Here is a 20,156-nt window from a genome sequence, read left to right on the forward strand (position 1 = left end):
ACAGTATACCTGTTTGTTACTAGGCTATACAACCTAATATTATACATAATATTATAAAATAAAATAAAACTTTTTAATTAAGTTGCAGAATAGTATCATTTTCTTTAGTGGTTATTGCAAGTACACATATGTGAATATACCACTGTAAAGTTGTCATAACATTTTGATAACGTGGTTGAAGACCGATGACCCACAAAAACCACCCCCACCCTCTTTCTACACCCTTCTCCTCCTGCTCACATCAGCCGCTACTACTCAGTGCATACTGCAGGGGCCAGCCTCTCTTCCAAGTCCCTTCCTGCTGCATCACAACAGTCGCTAGTGGATCGGGTAACACTGAGCTATTTCCACTGCCTTGTGGAGTTTTTATTTCAATAAATGTAAGAGAAGTCCTCAGCGACAGCCTCAGCCGTCAAGCTCGTCACCGTCAGTTCTAGCGGACGTCAGCGCAGCAGTCGACGCGTTTGAAGCGCAGTGGGAGATGGCCAGGCCAGAGCAGGTTCTGGTTCTTGAACCGCAGCACGAACTGAGGTTCCGAGGTGAGCTAAGAGACTGACACGGCCGTGAACTAGCGGCTATAACGCCCAGCACAAAGAGGGAGGGTCAACCGACGTGTTTTTTTAGGGGTTAAGGGCAGAAAGAGGCGGTGAGGTGGCGTTTCTGACAGGCCTCAGTCCTTGTAATAATAATAATATGGCGCAGCGCCGTAATGGTGAATCGTTTTAGACTCTAGACTTTCTTTAAATGTCCTTCATGTGACAACGACGGGTTAGTCAAGTGTTCACTAGGTTTAGCAGAAGACTGACTAGCACGTTAGCTCGAGCTAGCCTGGTTTAGGCCTTGATATACAGGCTGTATTGGTGGACTGGTTAATGCGGTTAGTATGAACCGGTGTTGCCATGTCCGCTTAATATTAGCTTATAAAAATTGGCTGTTGTGGTTTATTACGAGGTTGTTTCTTGAATACAACAGAGACTTTTTGTATGGTAGTGTTTAGCCTTTATAGAAAGTGTGTGTGTGTCGTTATTTAATGTGAGATTTCTCTGTTTGAATGACGGCTGTGAGTAAACTGTCAAAGTCGAGCTTCATTTCTCCTCATGTTCAGATAAACAGAAGGTGAAATAGTAACTATCGTAAGCAAGAATAACTGGGCCGCGTATTTTTGCTTGTTTTGGTGAAGCAAGTTGATTATTTTTGGCTTGGAGCGTATTTTTTTCTAGCGAAATCTGGCAACACTGATACATACCTTGAAGCTGCTTGAGTAAGATTTGACACTTGCCCTGCATCCCAGTGTGCATACTATCCATCCTCTGCGTCCCAGTGTGCATACTATCCATCCTCTGCATCCCAGTGTGCATACTATCCATCCTCTGCATCCCAGTGTGCATACTATCCATCCTCTGCGTCCCAGTGTGCATACTATCCATCCTCTGCGTCCCAGTGTGCATACTATCCATCCTCTGCGTCCCAGTGTGCATACTATCCATCCTAAATTCTGTGTGATGGTAGTAATTGTCAGTACTATTTAGGGCAGATCGGGTGGATAGTATGCCCATTGAGACGCAGGCTTGTACTATTATTTTACTGCCATGGTTCATAGCTCCACCTGACATATAGATATAATTATTCAAATTATGTGGTAAAATGACTACTGTTGGGATTTTTGTGAAAACACGTAACGTTTCATTGAAACTGGCATTTCATAGACGTCTGGAAGGTTTGGGACTTATAGTTCATGTGCCATTTAATGTTTACCCAGTTTTAGCATAACAGGTATAGGTATCACCAATTACTATCGGCAACAGACCAATGCTATATTGTTATATGTTTATAGCATAGGCCTAGTATTTATTAAAGTCAGAATGAAATGAAATCTGTTTTCTAAATGCGTGTTATTGATTGTATGATTACAGTTCATACATGTATATATTATCATTTAGCAAGCTCGCATTCATTTGCTTCTGTTTTTGAGTGCAACGCCCACATCTCAAAATCCAATCAACTTTTAATGAATGAACCAATTCCCCGCCCGACTTTTTTTTTTTTTCAATAATCCTTTACATCCATTTCAGATTTGTCACTAAATCTGTTTCATCACAACTTTAAAATCAAATAAGCATTGTGTATGCATTTCTCCTTTACACTCCAACAATCAATAACTGCTAGTATTAACAACTATTTATATATTATTAATAGCAACCAGTCCATTAGTCTTCTGTATACACTTCATGTGTAACAGTGGTTTCCGGAACGGAAATGAACCTGCTTAAATTGCTTCTACAAATATGGTATGTAATTAGTTAGTCTATACAATTCCACTAGGATGACCCATTCAGGCTGATTTGCAGATCAGTTTGTGAACATTATAAGCAGCACAGCACACATCACATTGATAGGATAATCAGCCAATCAGAATGCTGTGGAGGTACTGACAATTCAATTCAGGTTTATTTGTATAGCGCTTTTCACAATACAAATCGTTGCAAAGCTGCTTTACAGGAAATTCTCATGTGATCTTCCCTTGTTGATGCACAACTTAAAGGGATAGTTCACTCAAAAATGAAATTCTGTTATCATTTACTCACGCGCAAGTCATTCCAAAACTATTAAATTTTTATGTGAAATATAAGATATTTTGAAAAATGTTGCTGGGTTTCTTTTGTCCATACAGTGGAAATCAGTGGGCTCCAATATTGTTTTGTTCCCACCATTCTTCAAAATCTTCTACAGAAGAAAGAAAGTCATACAGTTTTGGAAATATATGAGTAAATTATGACAGAATAAATTCTGGGTGAACTTTAGGAAGCTCTGTGCAGCTATAGTGAGCTCAACTTTAGATTTAAATTCATGCATTTGGCTGAAGCTTTTATACAAAGCTAATGGTATTGCATTCAAGATATACGTGTTATTAGTTCATGCATTGCTGGGAATGGGTAAAAGTGGCTATTCCTTCCTCTGAAACGTTATATGCTGAAAATAAGTATGTTAGACACTAGTTGATCTCATATTTCAAAATTGTTTTGCTGTTGATTATTTTCTCATCTAGAATTTCTCATCCCTGGGCCTTTTCTGTCATGCTTTATTCTGCTTTTAATTTTGAAAAAAAAAAATATGCTTGACTTGTGTTGTGATTTAAGGAAGTATTACTATAAAAGGTTGTCTAACAGAATGGAAACCAAAAATTAACAGTTAATACTGCCTGAAATATGCTCTACATTTAAAGTTTGGGCAAATCAACTTGCAATGTCAGTGAATTAGTTTTCCTTCTCCATAGAGTCTTCCTTTTTTAGTCATTTTAGTCAATTGTCTTGGGTTAACTGGGACATTTTTTTAAACCTAATGTTGTAAATGTTATTATTGTTCATGACGTCATAGTCTTTGGTTCATTGTTTAGGCGTTTCAAAAATGAGAGCAGTTCTCCTACTGCTTGTTCACAGCAGCAGCTTGTGAGGTGACATTAGACATGTTCTTGGCAGCAGGAGATATATATATCGATGCCAGATAACTCTCAATGACATTTGCTCGCCCCAGTGTATTTAGTTTGTAGTCAAAATACTTATCGCTCACTGTTTAATCTAGTGGTTCCTGTCTAAAGCTTGTCTTATGTTAGAGATAATTCATGAATAAACTGAAAAGAACAGCTCACACACAAAGTCCCTGGCAAGCCATACATGAGCTTTGCTTATCAACAGCCAAACCTTTCATAAGCACTGATATTCAAGGCTAATGAGTGTGTAACCATTGCACCTTTTTATTGCTTAGTTTTCCTTAGGTGATCTTGCTTGTTGAGCAATAATGTTCAGGTGTACGATTCCTCTGAAACGATTTTCTCAACTGATGTCACCTAAGCCATGAGGTTATTGGTTAATGCTAATATCTTTTAAAGTGAGTGCAATGCTGTTTCAAGTGTTGCTCATTTAGTGTGAATGCTTATTTATGTTGAGTAATTCAAGTGTTTGCCAGGAATAGTATCGTTCTCTTCCAGGTTTCATTTTAGTTTTTAATAATACACTAAAATTGAGGAAGACGAGACCAAGTCGGTTCCACTATGGAACATGGCCAGTTTTAAAATGCTTCTCTAAAATGGTCCTGATTCAAAGGATAGTGCAAAGTTACAGGGAAATTGTTGCCTGATGTTATTGTCAAGCTCTTTTGGTCTGACAGGTTTTTAGGTTTGATATATTTATTTATTTTAGTTTGTGTTCTATTCAGACAATGAATGTAATACACTATAATAATAAAAGTATAAATAGCCTTAGGAACAAGCAAGGTTATGGTATTTTTGTCTTGATTTCCAGTGTCCATAAGAGAAGATAAATTATAAATTTACTTGAAAAGCAAAATAACGTTAGATATAAAGTCTTGTGTTCAGAGAAATCATATGTAATTTTGTTAGGTTTAATCAAGGGGGAAAAAATGATTTGGGTTAAGAACAATAAACTTATTCAAAAGAGAACAAGCTTATTTTTCGAACCGCTTTGGAAAACTTTTTTTTTTTTTTTCCTCTTTAAAAAAAAAAAAAAAAAAAAAAAAAAAAGCTTACTCTTCAGTTAATTTTATTTATTTTTTATTTTCATTTTTTTTCATGTGAAAAAACACTTAATATATCATTTTCCTGACGTGTGCACTGGACAAGCATCTTAGGTCTCAGCTTTTTATTCTCAGGGTCTTGCACCATGAACATCTTATGGCTGTGTGAAGTTGAAAAATGTAGATATGTATCCTTCTTAATGCATATTTTTAATGCTTTTTAAATTCATCTTCTGTGTCATGCATTTAATTCGGCATGATTTAATGCATGCATAAAATAATTTTAAATAATAAAATTTATTAATTGTAAGATGAGCTTTGACTTGGACTTCAAGAGTTAATTTAGCCAGCTTTACATTAAGGCATTCTAACGAAGCTGTGGAGATCCACCTTGTAGTTGTTCGGTGTAGTTCAAAGCACAGTTACAGGTTGATGTTTTATAAATGAGGTACAATGCATTTATTTCTCAGCACTGGTCATGGCTTTTCCCCCCTGAGGTGGCTGCTAGAATGGGTCGTTCGCCATAAAGGAGTCACAGAAACTTCATCTCAAGTCAACAATTATGCCTCCTGTCTAAAACTCTGCCCCCTAAAATATGTTTCATTGAAAAGTCTGTGAGGCTCTGGTGTAGCAGGTAACCTCAGGTAACAACAACCCAACTGTCCTGACATGCCACTTTGTATTTAAAGCATCTGAAGCTAAGACTCATCTGTGGAGTTCAGGAAGTAGCCCCAGCCAATAATTATATGGAAGTATAAACGGCAGTTTGATCCCTCTGAGATTTTAAGGTGACCCAGTTGTAGTAGTAATGTGGCAAAGCTGTTAAAATACGGTGATGTCTGTTTAATTTAGCAGGGCTGCACCTTTTTGGCCTACTAATACCTTGACCTACGTGGCGAAATTACACACGTGCTCATTGATTCAGACTTTGGATAACTGAATTATTATAATGATCATGAAATAAATATGTTTTAGGGCTATAAAGCAGGGTGTAAATGAGAGGCAGATGTTGAAATGCCGAGTTGGAAAGACGAGTCACATCTGCACATGTGCGCATGCCAAGTATCTCTCCGTGCAGATGAACGCTGCATCGCTGCAGACAGATGTGTCGGGTATTTCCGAGCCGTACTAAAGGCACGCATAATCGCTTGAGGCTTTTCCGCCGCTGTACCTTGTTTGGCAGAAAACCTTCTTCATCAGTAAATGATGTGTACAATGATTTTTTTAAGGTTCTCAAGGGAACATGTTTTGTGTCTGCAGAATATCCTAGAATTTTCTTGACGCTTAGCCTGACTCTGGAGGTCAAACTGAAGATCTTAAGAAAAAACACGTAAATGAGACTACATGGCTATAAGTAGTATTTATGTACTCAATTATATTTATTATGATAGCATACTCAGTATTACTTTATAGCAGCATTTTTTAAATGTTTGTTTTTTTATATATTATCTTTTATTTTATTAATGCATATTTCATTATTTTTCTAAATCTGTTATTTGTGTTTGTAAAACTGAAAATTTACTGTAAGTCATACTTGTTTTTTACTTGTATTATAATTTTCAATTAACCTGATAACCTATTTTTTTAAACAAAATTGCTCAAAATGCCAATCCCTACAATATAGGGCTGTTTTGTTCGTTTTAGGCTGTTGGTATTGATTTGCGACGTTATGATTTACCTAATGAAATTAATGCAGAGAAGGATATCTTTCTGCATGACTCATGTTTTGCAATTACTTATTCCCTAATTGTATCAGTTTCTCCATATAGGTCTGTATGAATGGAAATGACATGGAGCGTAAGGCTTTTGGCCAGGAGGATAGTCCATTGTTTGGCCTTGTGCAATGTTTGTCTCTCTGTAAAGGTTTTAAAGACCCAAAGCACTTAATTCATCTGCATCTTTTCCTTGTTACACACAACATAAAGGCTCAAACAACATAAGGCCCAGTATGGGTTTCATGTGTCACAGCCTCTCAATAATTTACCTGGTTTAATAGAATGAACCCAGATGAGGTGTTGCATACTTGATGTGTGGCGCTGCTGCATCACAAAGGGTGAGGGATGTCTGAGATCGATGTATGAAGTCGGCGTGAAATCAAACATGACCCTATTTCATTTCTAAACACATATTTTTGGTTATGTTGGGCACAATATCTTTCTCTAACTTTGTAATCGTTCATCAAAATGTAATAACTACAAAAAATGTTGCTAATTATGCTTTTTTGTTTTGTTTTGACTTCAATACATTAGAAGAAAAATAAATCTTTGTGAATGAGAAAAATCTTGGCAGCACAACTCTTCTTTGACGGTCAGAGATTTTATCTACTCTTCCTGTTTGAGCAGAAACCGCTGCACCATGAAAAGGAAACCAAATCATTTGCCATTCAAAACTTTCAATATAATGTCATACCATATGTTATCCATTTCTCTGCGTTTAGCTGTGGGTAAACAAATTTATCAGTGTTGTCCTTGGACTTCAGGATTTATAGTGTTGCTACAAACATATTTATTGTATTATTAAATTTATTTTTATTACTTTTTGTTTGTTTTAACAGAGAAGAACATGTCTTGAACAGCCATATCAACACTTTGGTCTTTCAGCTCGTTCTGATTAGAAATGTTTGAGCACTTATTTAATGTCAGAACGAGACAAAACATATGTTATGCTATGCTATGTTGGATGGCACTTGGTTTTATCAAAAATTGATTGGCTGACTAGGGTCAATTTTAATCCCTTTGAAATTAGTGTGAATGCTGAAATGATGTAATGATGCTGAAAATTAATTTTGCATCACTGTTTTTGATCAAATAAATGCAGCCTTGGTGAGCATAGTTCATTCAGAAACATGAAAAACCTTACTGAACACAAGATTTTCTCTCTCTGTTACCATATTGTTTTCAGGTCTCCACTCTTTGTTTATGTGATGTGGACTGATTAGCATCAGCCTTTGGCAGAACAAATTCGGTTTGTTCCATTTTTCTGAAAATCACCCTTATTCTTTGCCGGAGTGTAAAGCGAGTGCCAGGGTTGAGAGCAATACTGTGGGCTTTTGACCTTTGATGTATCGCTAATTTTGTAATGTGCCACTAATTTGATTTGTCTCGAATCGTTACGTCTAGGTGGGGTGAAATCGGTTATAAAGTTGTAAATCGATGTGGTCACTTAGAGCAGTCTGGCTGCAGATATTGCTCTTGATCAGTTTGAGATGTTTTTGCAGTAAGCCCCCACCCAGCACACCCTAGAAACTGAATAACAGTGTGCTAACAGCCACACTGTATGCCCTAGAATCATTTCAATGCGTTTTGAATGTACAGTAATGTCCTCTTTTTCTCCCCTCAGGTCCATTTACAGATGTGGTGACCTCCACCCTAAAGCTTGTTAACCCCACAGACAGAAATGTGTGCTTTAAAGTAAAGACGACTGCACCGCGCCGATACTGTGTGCGGCCAAACAGCGGAGTGATTGATGCCGGATCCTCGATCAACGTCTCTGGTAAACGCACCTCGTTTGTCTTTTTGATGTTACTCAATAAATGAAGCCTTTAAAGCTATGCCTCAGCTCTACCAATGCAAATACCAATACCAAAGCCCACATGTTGCAAAGTTCAAAGCATTTGTTGATGTATAATGTGAGCTCTCGATGAGCCTTTAATGGTTTGTCAAATTAGCATTTTGATACCATTGCTCTTTTTTTGATAGAGCTCATAGAGAACTTCCAAATGCTTCTGAAATCACAAGAATGTTGTTACCTTTAAAGCTTTCTTAGTTCTTCTAAGTTCTTTACAACAATAATAATAATCATTTGAATATTAATTTTACATATAACAAATAATTCTATAAGAATAGTGTAGTAGTAGTAAAAATATTATGTATGCAATGTTTGTTAATAGTATTGTTTTGCTTGCTTCATAATGATCAATAATATTATCAGACGTTATTATTTTTACTTATATATGTATGTATATGTAATTCTAATGATTTATTATTCATAAATAGTTTTGCCTGCTTCATAATTAATAACAATTATAATAGTTATACTAATTATATAAATTTTTTATATATTCATATAATTTCAAATTATTATTTTTAATATTATTTATTGTTTTGCTTGCTACATAAACAAAATTAAGTATTTTCTCCATTTACTGGTCCGCATGCACTCTCTTAGTCTGAATGACTCGCTGTTTGACTTTTTTTTTTTTTTTTTTTTTTTTATGTTGCAGATACAGAGCCATATATAGCTTCATTACATTAAATACAGTGCTATGACTCATCCGCTCCAAGTCTGTAGATTGTGGAGGAACCACTTTGACGTCAATGTTGTGTGTATGACACAAACGTTTGGAATGAAACCATCAGCAGTCTCTCAAAGAATCAAGTGTTAAAGTTGACTTTGCTTTCAAATGATCATTAGCTCTCTCTGGTAATTGATCTGTATAAGCAGTTGATATTTAGGTCATTTTGAAAGGGATTGTTTAATATTGAATCATATTTGATCGTTTCTGTTGATCTGTCACAGGACGTCTGTTTGTGTGAGCTTGACAGCTTGACTTGTATCTGTAGGCAGTTCTGTCTGTGTGGATCTAGACTCCTGTCCCTGTTATAAGCATATTACCCCTTTTTGCAGACAGCTTTTTTTTTTTTAACACGTCCTGGTTTCAGTAACAAGGTGATGCGTCTGTATGTGTGAAGCTTCAGGGATTTATCAGAAACACACACCTTTTGTTTTGTTGTTTTTGAACGGAAGGCTGAGAATTACACACAATCTGACAAACCCCAAAAAACCTAGGAATAAGCCAATTCAAATCAAATCCCAAATTCAGACTAATATGAAGCAGTGTTGTTATTTGCAAATAAAACTAAAAGTAATTGTTTTGTGTAAAATACAATTATGTATAGAAATACGAGATGGAAAAAATAAATGCTTCCTTGACAACTAACTGCAATAAGTTTAAGATGAAGTACTAAAATTGCTAAAACAAATAAAAAATATAGTTATATAGAAATTTATAAAAATGACCAAAGCACAAAACAAAATTAAGAAAATAAAATGAAAACGTAAAAATATAAACGCATACTATAAAAATATATAAATAATGATAAAATACCACTGATTTAAAGGCACATTTGCAAATAGTGATTAGCAAAAAAAGTTGTAATAATTTTTTGTGGTTTTCAGTTTTGGTGACATGAGCAACAGTGACTGTTGATATGATATTTTTGTGTCCATCAATGTGGCAAAGTTGAAAGTAGTTTTACTTTTTGCAGATTAGCTAATTGGAGTGAAGACATCGGATTACACATATCTCCTGTGAGATACTGTGGTTGGCAAAATGGAGACGTTTATGTTCCAGCACCTTTATATCTATTACCCAACTGCTCTTTGTGCATGACGGAAGCCTTTACATAACCAAGAGATATTTTTGTAACAACAGTTGTTGGTGTCTGAGACCTTCGATAGTTTTCCTAATAACTCAACTTGTTTGAAATCTCCGAGCCTCTTGGAAACTCATGGACGTTCTTAAATTGCTCTCATTATTCCGTGTTGATTCCAATGTTTTGAGATTTATCTCCATGGTGAGATGCCTGGTCCCTGTCAATATATACAATAGCTCTGACTCACACTTTTCCTTGACTGGTGTTTGAATCATTGACAGGCTAACTCATCCCTGGTGTGTTTATCACAGGGGATGCACTACGGATTTCACTTAATGTGCTTTTGACTTTTATCCAGACCTGTGAGATGAGCCTCACGTCTCATTCTCAGACATCACTGTCAGTCTGGGTTCTGAAGTTATTTGTCCATAGTTCAAAAGCAACAACTTCAAGCTCTGAATCCCACACACACACATGATAATATCCAATTACATGTTGATTATACCTACTTGTTAATACATTTCTCTGACTCGGAACCTTTGCTTTGGAACTTAGTAAGTTAAGTGCATTTTTCCAAACCATTAGTGTTGTCTGGATTTCCTCTCATTTTCTCCCTCTCTCCATTAAAGCTTCACAGTTTTGCCAAGGGGATTCCGAGGTCATGTTTCATAATTAATGGAGTTGTTCGCTTTTTATCTCTAGGGATCCAGTTAATTACGTAGTGGAATGATTGTCTGCAGTCAGGTGTTTTGTTGTACTTTTTATTTGAGATGACCGCTGCCGTCGCTTGAATTCACATGGTCCAGGGAACATTTTATGCAGTTGTCCTGCCCTCAGACAACGGCCCCAGAGATGACCATTCAAGCTGTGACCACACAAACTCAGTGTGATTAGAAATAGTTCTCTTTTAAGAATTCAAAAACAGAACAGCATGTGCAGACAGCTCATAAAATTTGTGTAAAAGACAGAGATTGTACCAAATGTGGGTGGTTGCTTTCAAAACAAAAAAGAGAGATTTAGAAGGACCTTTCCGTACACGAACAGTCCTCATCTTTCTATATTGCACAGAGATTCTTAATAAACATTGTGCATACCTGAGAGCATAAATTAGTTATTATTTGTAATGTTAATTAGGTTAAACGCATTAAATGGCCAAACATTATCAGATTAATTCCAGACTGTATTGGTTGTTTTTTTTTTTTGGGGGGGGGTAATCTTTTTTGTTTCTTGTAATTTTTCAACCGTCTTCAGGCTAACATTTTCCATATTTTGCAAATTTAAGCATCACATAAAGATGTTCTTTGTTAAAGAAAGAATGCTCTCCTCCTTTAATAATCATTAAATCACTGCCTCGCTTGTGTTGGTTTGTGTCAGTAGTGAACTGCCAGAAAGAACTGACAATCACAGTCAGCATGGAGCTGTCAATTTATTGTTCAGAACAAGAACTCTTCATTCTTAGACTATACAGTCTTTGTTTAGACAGGCAGCAAAAATTTTTTGGTGTGTCCGACTCAAATCTGTTCAGTTATTTGTAGACTGACCATCGGAAAAAAACACAGGAAATCTGTTTTTCAAATATACACGTGGTTTGAAACCTAATTGCATCTAATTGTTTCAGTCAGCATTTGTTGTCATTTGGATTGTGATGTGCATATTATGCCATATACACTACAGTTCAAAAGTGTTATACTTTGTACAATTTCCTTTAATGTTAAGTCTCTTATTGGATCAGAAATACAGTAAAAACTGTAATATTGTGAAATATCATTACAGTTTAAAATGACTATTTCCTATTTTAATACATTTCAAGTGTAATGTTATGCAAAGCTGAATTTTCAGCATCATTATTACGGTTTTCAGTGTCACACGATCCTTCAGAAATCATTCTAATGTGATAATTTGTTGCTTAAGAAACATTCCTTATTATTTTTTCAAAAACTGACCTTTTTTTCTGGATTCTTTGATGAATTCAAAGTTCAAAAGAACAGCATTTGTTTGAAATAGAAATATTTTGTAACATTTATAAATGTCTTTACTGTCACTTTTGATGGATGGAATGTGTCCTTGCTGAATAAAAGTGTTCTTTTACAAACATTTAAACGAGTGTAGATAAATCAGATCATCATTGACAACAGTTTTGGTGAAACAAACGGATCACAGATTTAAGTTGTTACAAAATGACAGTGTGGACAGTAGGTCCTATACATTGACTTTGACAACAAAACAGTTCCTGAATCTTTTGGTTTCAGAGTAATGCTCTAGTCTACACCCATGTATTTTATCACATTTGGACTGTTGAGATGCATTTATATGCAGCGTGAACAAAGACTATATGTTCTTATAATAATATAACATTGCTGCCATCAACGACAAATCATAGCTTGAACTTGAACAGACTTCTTGTGTCAAGGATAGCAACAGTTATGTGTGAGAAATTGGAATATTAATGATGTGAGCTGTACAAATAAAGCCATGTCAAGACTCATTTAAACCCTCTTCCTCTGTAGATACGTGTAAAAATACCCCCTTGGTGATGATGGTGAAACACCGTTCTTTCAAGTGCTGTCGGGAAGATTGGGACTGACAAAACAGGACATTCCCAATCTGTTTCAGCCGTCTGTTTTCAGTTTGCAGTATCGACGGTGCTTGATTGCCATAATGGCACACAAAACCAAAGTGAAGTTTTTAACTCGCGGGGGAATTTGCGTGCACCTTCTGTGAGCTCGGCAGTGGTAGCCACATCTGAGAGAGCCTTTGAAATTAAGACATCATTTGTTTTTAATGAAACTTAGCTGCAATTTTCCAAAATCACGCACACATTCACCCCCAATGTTAAAAAAAGACCCTTTTGAATCCGAATTGTCTTTTTAAAAGGGCGATGGGGGTGAAATAGGCCTTCAGCACCGTTCTCAACCGTGCCAGAGCCCTCACACGCCAGGCATAAGAAAGTGATCATTGTAAATCATGGTAACAGCTCTAAATTAGCTTTTGCTCACTGGAATGACATCAAATAACATGGCCTTCTTTTGGATGGTGCTGATGGGGTTGTAGACATGAATTTCCTCACACCAACACCTGGTTTGAGTTAAAGGCTGAATCTGTTATTATTAACGTGAAAAACACTGTTTAGGAGCTGTAAGAAAAATTACCCTTCTGGGGTCAATGAAGTTTTATCAGCAATGTTTGTAGTGAGATTATATGCAATGAATAGCTAAATCTTTTGGTTTCAGAGTAATGCTCTACACCCAAGTATTTTATCACATTTGGACTGTTGAGATGCCTTTGTCTCATATTAATGCTAATAGAATGTTCTTGTTCCTTAAAACACAGAAATTATGTTGGAGCCTTAGCCTAGTGTTTGGTGCTCATGTAGGCAGCACAGGTTCAAATCTGGCTCAGACCATTTCCCAAACTGGTTCCTTCTCTTTCTCCTTCCTCTGCTGTTCTCTTTCGACTATCCTGCCAATAAAAATCTGGAAAATGCAGTTCAGTATGTATTCATGTTCTTGTGTTTATTTGTTTGTTTCTTCAGTGATGCTGCAACCGTTCGATTATGATCCGAATGAGAAAAGCAAACACAAGTTTATGGTACAGTCTCTGCTGGCCCCACCTGACATGACCGACACTGAGGGAGTGGTGAGTAGTGATCCATGCCACCTGCTTTCTCAAGGTTTATACTCGTTCACTTGTTCAGAAGCATTTCCTTTTGGTTGCATATGCTCCTTTTTAGTAACACTGTAAAGCTTGTATATGTAAGGTATTAAAAAAAAAAACATTGTTGATGCCCTAAAAGCTGAAGTCTTGCACATTATAATTGGTCCAAAATGTATTTTAGAATTGCTAAGTGAAGGTGAATTCATAAATATATTATTATTTATATACCTCTATAGTATTTATTAATATTTTAAATGAACTTTTATTTGTTTACATTTTAATTTGATCATTTCTATTAGTTTCAGTTTTTCAGAACTTATTTTATTTCAGTTAGTTTCCAAGACAACATTTCTAATTTCTAATTTTTATTTATGATTTAAGTTTCTCAAATAATATTTGTATTTTAATGTATTTCAGCTTTTTTCAGTTAACAAGTGTATTTTTAATAGTTTGTTAACAATAACAGCACTGGTCATAAAGTATTTTGCATTATTTTAGTGTTTCAATATATAAGCTTCATAGAGAGTGTGCTGCAGTGCCAGTGAGCAATAATATTATGATAACCTCCAGCATAGAGCAACAACATGGTCTAAGTTTTCTGTTCAAGTAATACAAACAGATGTCATATAACTCCAGCGGTATTTGACGGGCCCAAGAGTACGATCCAAATCTCATGTTCATAATTCTTTTGAAGCTTTCTGAATGACGCCCCAAATAGAGCATACTGAAAATGTGTGTGCATGCATGTGCAGATGTAACGATAAATAGGTTATGAAAACGTCAGGAATGGAGAAGCGGAAAGAAAATGTAGAGCAGAGATCTGGCTACTTATTCGCTGTCCTGAGCTATTTCCACTATTCCTGTTGATGGCTCTAAAGCTCAGCTTCAAAACTGAGCGAACTGCTTCACTGTCTGAGGTGTATTCTAAGATATAATAAGATATACAATGACTGATTTGAAACTCTCCCAATGGGCAATTTAATACAACTAACATCCACAATTGGCATCAGTTTGCATTTGATATTTTCTATTTTCTATCAATATGCTGTAGTACTTTTTATTAACTACATTTCTTTCGGGAAATTTTCCCTGGCCTTCATGTTGAGAATGAGCCTAAAAATGCTGTGTATGTACGCAGGTCGCTAGGGTTTGCAAGCAGCTCATGAGGTGTTTATTTGGTGCGCGTTTACATATGTTGTTCTTCTCTCATGCAGTGGAAGGACGCCAAGCCTGAGGATCTGATGGACTCCAAGATGCGATGTGTCTTTGAGATGCCCGCTGAAAATGAGAAAACAGTGAGTGGATGGGTTTTCATGTTCTTCCTCATGTTAGCGCTGACCTCTAGGCAGTTTATGAAATGACAAAGATGGCAGGCATGACGCCGTGTCCTAAAACTAATTAGCAAAACAGATTCTTGGCTCTTTTATGGATGCATTGAGTCTCATGAGTCTCTATGTGTGTGTGTGTGAACCTTATTGTGGCCACAGCACGAAATGGAAAGCAATAAGATAGCCTCCAGTCTCTCAAAGTCGGAATCATCCACATTGTCTATGAAGTCCATGGCCTCCAGTCTGGATGATGGAGAGGTGAAGAAGATCATGGAGGAATGTAAAAGACTGCAGACGGAGGTGCAGCGGCTACGAGAGGAGAACAGACAGATCAGGGTGAGTAATGTTTGCTAATTGCGTTCTCACAAATGTCATAAAATATTATCAAACATCTTCTTTGAAACTCAAAATTCAAATGTACTTAATGTATTTGTCAATTCTCAGAGTAATATTACATTATATACTCGACAGTTTAGAAGTTTGGGGTTGGTAACAGTTTCTGAAAGAAGTCTCTTAATGCTCACAGAGGCTGCATTTATTTGATCAAACATACAGGAATATTGTGAAATGTTATTAGAATATTTTTTTTTTAATGTAATTTATTCCTGTAATGCAAAGCTGAGTTTTCAGCATTAATGCTCTGGTCTTCAGTGTCACATGATTCTTCAGAAATCATTCTAATATGCTGATTTCATAAGAAACTTTATATTTTTTATAAATGATGGATAGCATTTATTTAAAAAATTGATAGCATTTATTTCAAAAAAATTTTTTTTATTTTAAATGTAACATTATAAATATCTTTACTGTTACCTTGAATTATTTTAATGAATCCTTGCAGAATAAAATGAGTACTTTCTTGCAAAAATAAATAAATCTGACCACATACTTTTGAATGATAGTGTATACAGAACAGAGCAGCAATCTCTTGAATTTAGATTAAGTATACTTGAAATAAATAAATGACTGGAAATAGAAATTAAATGTGGGTTTTACGCACAAATGCTTTTTGGCCAGTTCTTATATGGTTTCTTCATTTACTAATTTGATTTTAGAGGCAATGAAAATGATGCTGAAATTACCAGTAGGCTGAGACAAAATAAAAATGTTGAAAGTGGCATTTAAGGATGCACTTACTCTAAATGCTGTGTTAAATTTAGAATACAAGAATTTTGTCTTATCTTTAAAGCCGTTATTATGCATTTGAATTGATTTTCTTGCTCTGATGTCCACTTAAAATATTTTTGTTGTGCCTAAAACAGAGTATTTAAGTTTTTCATGACAACTTTGGCCCTTTGTCAATGTTCAGGCTGTGTTTAAGGAATGCCATATTTATATCTGCCACCCTGCTCTCTAGGTATAGATGATACAGAACTGCCATACTGATCGACCAGATGACTTTTGCGCTTATTCACATATTGTTTAAATTTGTAACGGCCACAGGATGTTGAACATACTGAGAGACAGAACTGAAGATAACCTGGCCTTGCTCATCAGTGCTGTGTGAAGCTGCAGCTGGGGACCATTACTGCTGCTTGTTTAATGAGACAAGCACAGGGCCAAAAGCGCTTTTCATAACTCTTCAGATTATTTCTGTCATCTAACTATCTTTATCTCTCTCTCCGCCCCTCCCCCCATATCCCCTCCCCAGCAGGAAGATGATGGTCTGCGGATGAGAAAGAGCACAGTAATGTCCGCTCCGCACTCATCTCCAGCGATGAGAGTGAAGGAGGAGGGGCTGAGCACCAGGGTGATCGCTCTAATTGTGCTGTTTTTTGTCGTGGGTGTCATCGTAGGCAAGTTGGCCTTGTAAAATCCAAGAGGGGAGCGCTACAAGCATGCATTGCGGATGAAACAAAAACAAAACAGACAAGTAACCAATGCAGAATTTGTTTAATCCGAATGCCATATCATTTGGGTAGTTTTGGAATAGCGAGGTGTGTAAAATTAATAAAGAGATCAAGGAATTTCATCATGTTATGTGCAAAGAAAAAATAAAAAAATAATAATAATAATAATAATCTGACACAGCTCTTGCCTCCAAATTGTGAAATCATTGTGGCCCCTCTTCCTTAATCATTTCTGATGCAAGTTCAAACGGATAACAAATGTCATAGATTTTAACCACTAAAAATGTCGTAGGGATTTTCTAACACCAGATGTGCGATTGAGTTGTGGTAGAGTGAATGTTGTTTTATCACTTTTTTTCTTCTTTTTTTCTCGGGTCAGAAGCAAATTGAAACCGTGTACAAATGCTAAACGTCTTTGAAAAGTGATACATGTGCATTTAATTTATGCATACCCAAACATCTTGCATTAAAGCAGCAGTTCACTGAAGTTCAGCCTGTATATTTTCAGATACCTTCTGGTATCTTTCCCAGTCACACTGGTGTTAAAATAGCATGCATTTGAAATCTTCCATCCACTTCTGTTCAGTCCGACTGATATGTTTGAGTACCAACAGGTACTATGATTCAACATATAGTTCCTCGGCAAATGAGATAACGTCACCAAATATCCACATTTGTAAAATGTCATAACTGTTTCACTTGCAGTAAGCCACCAATTGACGTTCAAATGCCAAAACCACCACAAAGTCTTACTTTTAAGTGGCTTGGGCGACACAACTTGACTTTTAGGTTATTTTTGGAATTCAAACATCTTTAATTGACAGCGAGGAAATGGACTGTTAGTGACAGATATTTCAAACTGCTGTTACTGGGGAAGTGTCGTGAAACCGTTTGGCCATTCACCTACTCATTTGCTCCAAAACCCATTTGAAACTATTTCTCTGTGAACTGCTGTGTTTTTCGGTAAGGCGCAGGGCTGACGTCCCTGAAACCAACACTTCCGATGAAGCTTTGCACAAACCGAGTTCCCTGTCAGAATCAGAATAGATTTTTCACCTTTCTTTATTGTCGGTTTTTTTGGTAAGGGAGTTGTGCTTGAATGCATGGCTCTGTTGAGAGTAAAAAATACTTTATATTTTATTAAGCTGCTCCATAGGTGAAATGTCCTTTTCAGGCCCTTTTATCACACCTCTGTTTCCATTCTGCTGCCTGTAGACCAGAGTTAATTTATTGATCAAGTCATTATATACAGTAATAGTGCAGCTGCTAAGCGTAACTTTTGATCATGTACATGCAACTGGTTGAAGGTCTCTCTCCCTATGAACTTTCTATCTGAAGATGCCACGAGGAGAGTTTACAATCAGGTCCATAAAAACTGACCCCCTCTCACTTTACCCTCCAAAAAAAGTAGTTAACCCAGACTTTATCATTTTGTCATAATGTTCAAGTTGTTCCAGCTCTTTTTTGTGAAACACAAAAGGTGTTAGGAAGATTTGCTCTATTTCCATACAAATGAAAGTAGATGGTGATTTATGCTGCAAAGCATGAAAAAGCATCATATAGGTATCATAAAACTCATCCAAACGTCTTTTGCGCTGTATTTGAAGTTGTCTGAAGCCATTTAAATAGCTTTGTATTTGCATTTGGCATTCAATGTGTGATATTTATGAGATTTTGCAGATGATATTCTGTGTTGATTTGGTGTACTGTATGAAATGATACATTAACATTTGAGAGCACCAATGTTAAGGTTATAAGTGAAAAAAGCTTAAATTTCAGTCTGCTTTCTACACAAAGCTATGTATGGCTTTAGCATGTAGTGCACAGTTGTTTGAATCACATTTATGGTGTTTTTTGCTTTTTTTTTGTCCTTTTTTGGACCTTTTCAGGATAAATTCCCATTCACTTTTATGGAAAATAGTAGCTTGGACATTGTGCATAGCATCTTCTTTTGGGTTTCATGGAAGAAAGAAAAAAAAAATGAAGTCGGAACAACATAATGGGGACTAAACGCTGGCAAAATGTTGATTCTTGAGCAAACTATTCCCTTAAAAACTGACACATGTGAGTATTGTTACCTGTATTTTAGCCATGCCAAGCCTACACCTCATTTCCAGATAAATGCATGGCTTCGATATGCCTTGTCGGTGGTCTGAAATGTACACAACACTGGTTTATCTCACAGCGTAAGGCTTTAAAAAAAAAAAAACACTCCTGACATTTCTGCACTGTTTTCCTGAGCCCTCTGTTTCTTTGCTGTCCTCTGATGTTAATTTAGTCATTTTGTTTTGTTTCCTACAGGGGACCATTTTGTGACCTGATATGTATTTGTGTCATAGTTTGGTGTTGTGGGGGTGTCTTTTTCTTTAATGTTTCTCTTCTGCCCCCCCACCCCCCTCTTTGAAAAGCTTTTATTTCAGTTGATCATCTTTGGCTGATATTGGATTTCTAAGAACAGAGGAGCTTACGATATTGTCAAACGGCAAAACTTTGCTTTGTAAGTAACTTTAGGAGATGTTCAGGGTATACTGATTTTTGGACTGCGGTTTATGTATAGTTCATCAAGGAGTATGATTGCCATTGAGAGGGAGGGATTTGGGGGCCTATCAGCCAATCAGCTGGCTCGTAATTATACCTAAACCTTACTATAGTGCCCCAAACCTTCACATATGATGTAAACATGAAGGTGACTGTTTTGTATGTATATAAATAAATAAATAATGAGTCTAAGATGAAAATTAAGGTTGATATTCCTAGTCAAGTAGTCTATAATGGTATATAAAGCAACCCCAACTTTGTTGGACTATGTAGCATCTTAATAAATTAAATCAATAAAGCCCCAGACCAAAACTTTTTGTGATGTTTGTTCTTTTGTCCAGTTTCCATTGTCCACTTAATTGAGTAGTCCACCCAAAAATAAAAACATGCCGAAAACTTACGTTTTTCTCCCTTAGGCCGTCCAAGATGTAAACGAGTTTGTTTCTTCATAAAACAGATTTGGAGAAATGTAGGACCTCTTGCTCAGCAATGGATCCTCTGCAGTGAATGGGTGCCGTCGGAATGAGAGTCCAAACAGCATCACAGTAATTCACAAGTAATCTACAAGACACTAAACGGAAAAAAAAAAAATCAATCAAGACGTTTTAAATTCAAACCATTTCTTCAAACAAATTCTCCATTGAAAAAGTCTAAATCTGGAGATCTAATCTTTAAATCTTTTTACTGGAGGAAGCATTATTATGGGTTATGGACATTTTTTTGCTATGAACATACTTTTTGTTTAATAAGACATTAATTGACGCACTGGAGTGGTCTGGATTATTGAGATGTTTTTATCAGCTGTTTGGACTCTCATTCTGACGGCACCCATTCACTGCAGAGGATCCGTTGGTGAGCAAGTGATATAAAAGATCTAAATT

The 20,156-nt window shown here is 36.2% G+C and overlaps 1 protein-coding gene across 2 annotated transcripts; it reads left to right on the forward strand.

Moving 5' to 3' along the window:
* The first annotated feature begins 220 nt into the window (after positions 1 to 220).
* vapb (VAMP (vesicle-associated membrane protein)-associated protein B and C) lies at positions 221 to 19,590 on the forward strand. Of its 2 annotated transcripts, none has more exons than XM_079378275.1 (6): positions 221 to 539; positions 7,870 to 8,022; positions 13,438 to 13,541; positions 14,774 to 14,854; positions 15,047 to 15,223; positions 16,542 to 19,590. In XM_079378275.1, the coding sequence occupies exons 1-6, from the start codon at positions 482 to 484 to the stop codon at positions 16,698 to 16,700; spliced, it is 732 nt and encodes a 243-aa protein (XP_079234401.1). In that variant the 5' UTR covers positions 221 to 481; the 3' UTR covers positions 16,701 to 19,590. The 2 variants fall into 2 exon arrangements, with proteins under 2 accessions (XP_079234401.1, XP_079234400.1); XM_079378274.1 differs by having other exon boundaries at positions 235 to 539; positions 16,539 to 19,583.
* The last annotated feature ends 566 nt before the right edge of the window (positions 19,591 to 20,156 follow it).

Source organism: Barbus barbus (assembly GCF_936440315.1).
Source record: "Barbus barbus genome assembly, chromosome: 25".
NCBI classification, from domain to species: domain Eukaryota; kingdom Metazoa; phylum Chordata; class Actinopteri; order Cypriniformes; family Cyprinidae; genus Barbus; species Barbus barbus.

What these genes read in the sequence shown, in the direction of transcription:
- vapb (XM_079378274.1), top strand. Translation starts at nt 482, where the DNA reads ATGGCCAGGCCAGAGCAGGTTCTGGTTCTTGAACCGCAGCACGAACTG. An exon ending in CCGCTGAAAATGAGAAAACA is followed by an intron (nt 14,855 to 15,046) that starts GTGAGTGGATGG and finishes TTGTGGCCACAG; the next exon opens with CACGAAATGGAAAGCAATAA. An exon ending in AGGAGAACAGACAGATCAGG is followed by an intron (nt 15,224 to 16,538) that starts GTGAGTAATGTT and finishes TCCCCTCCCCAG; the next exon opens with CAGGAAGATGATGGTCTGCG.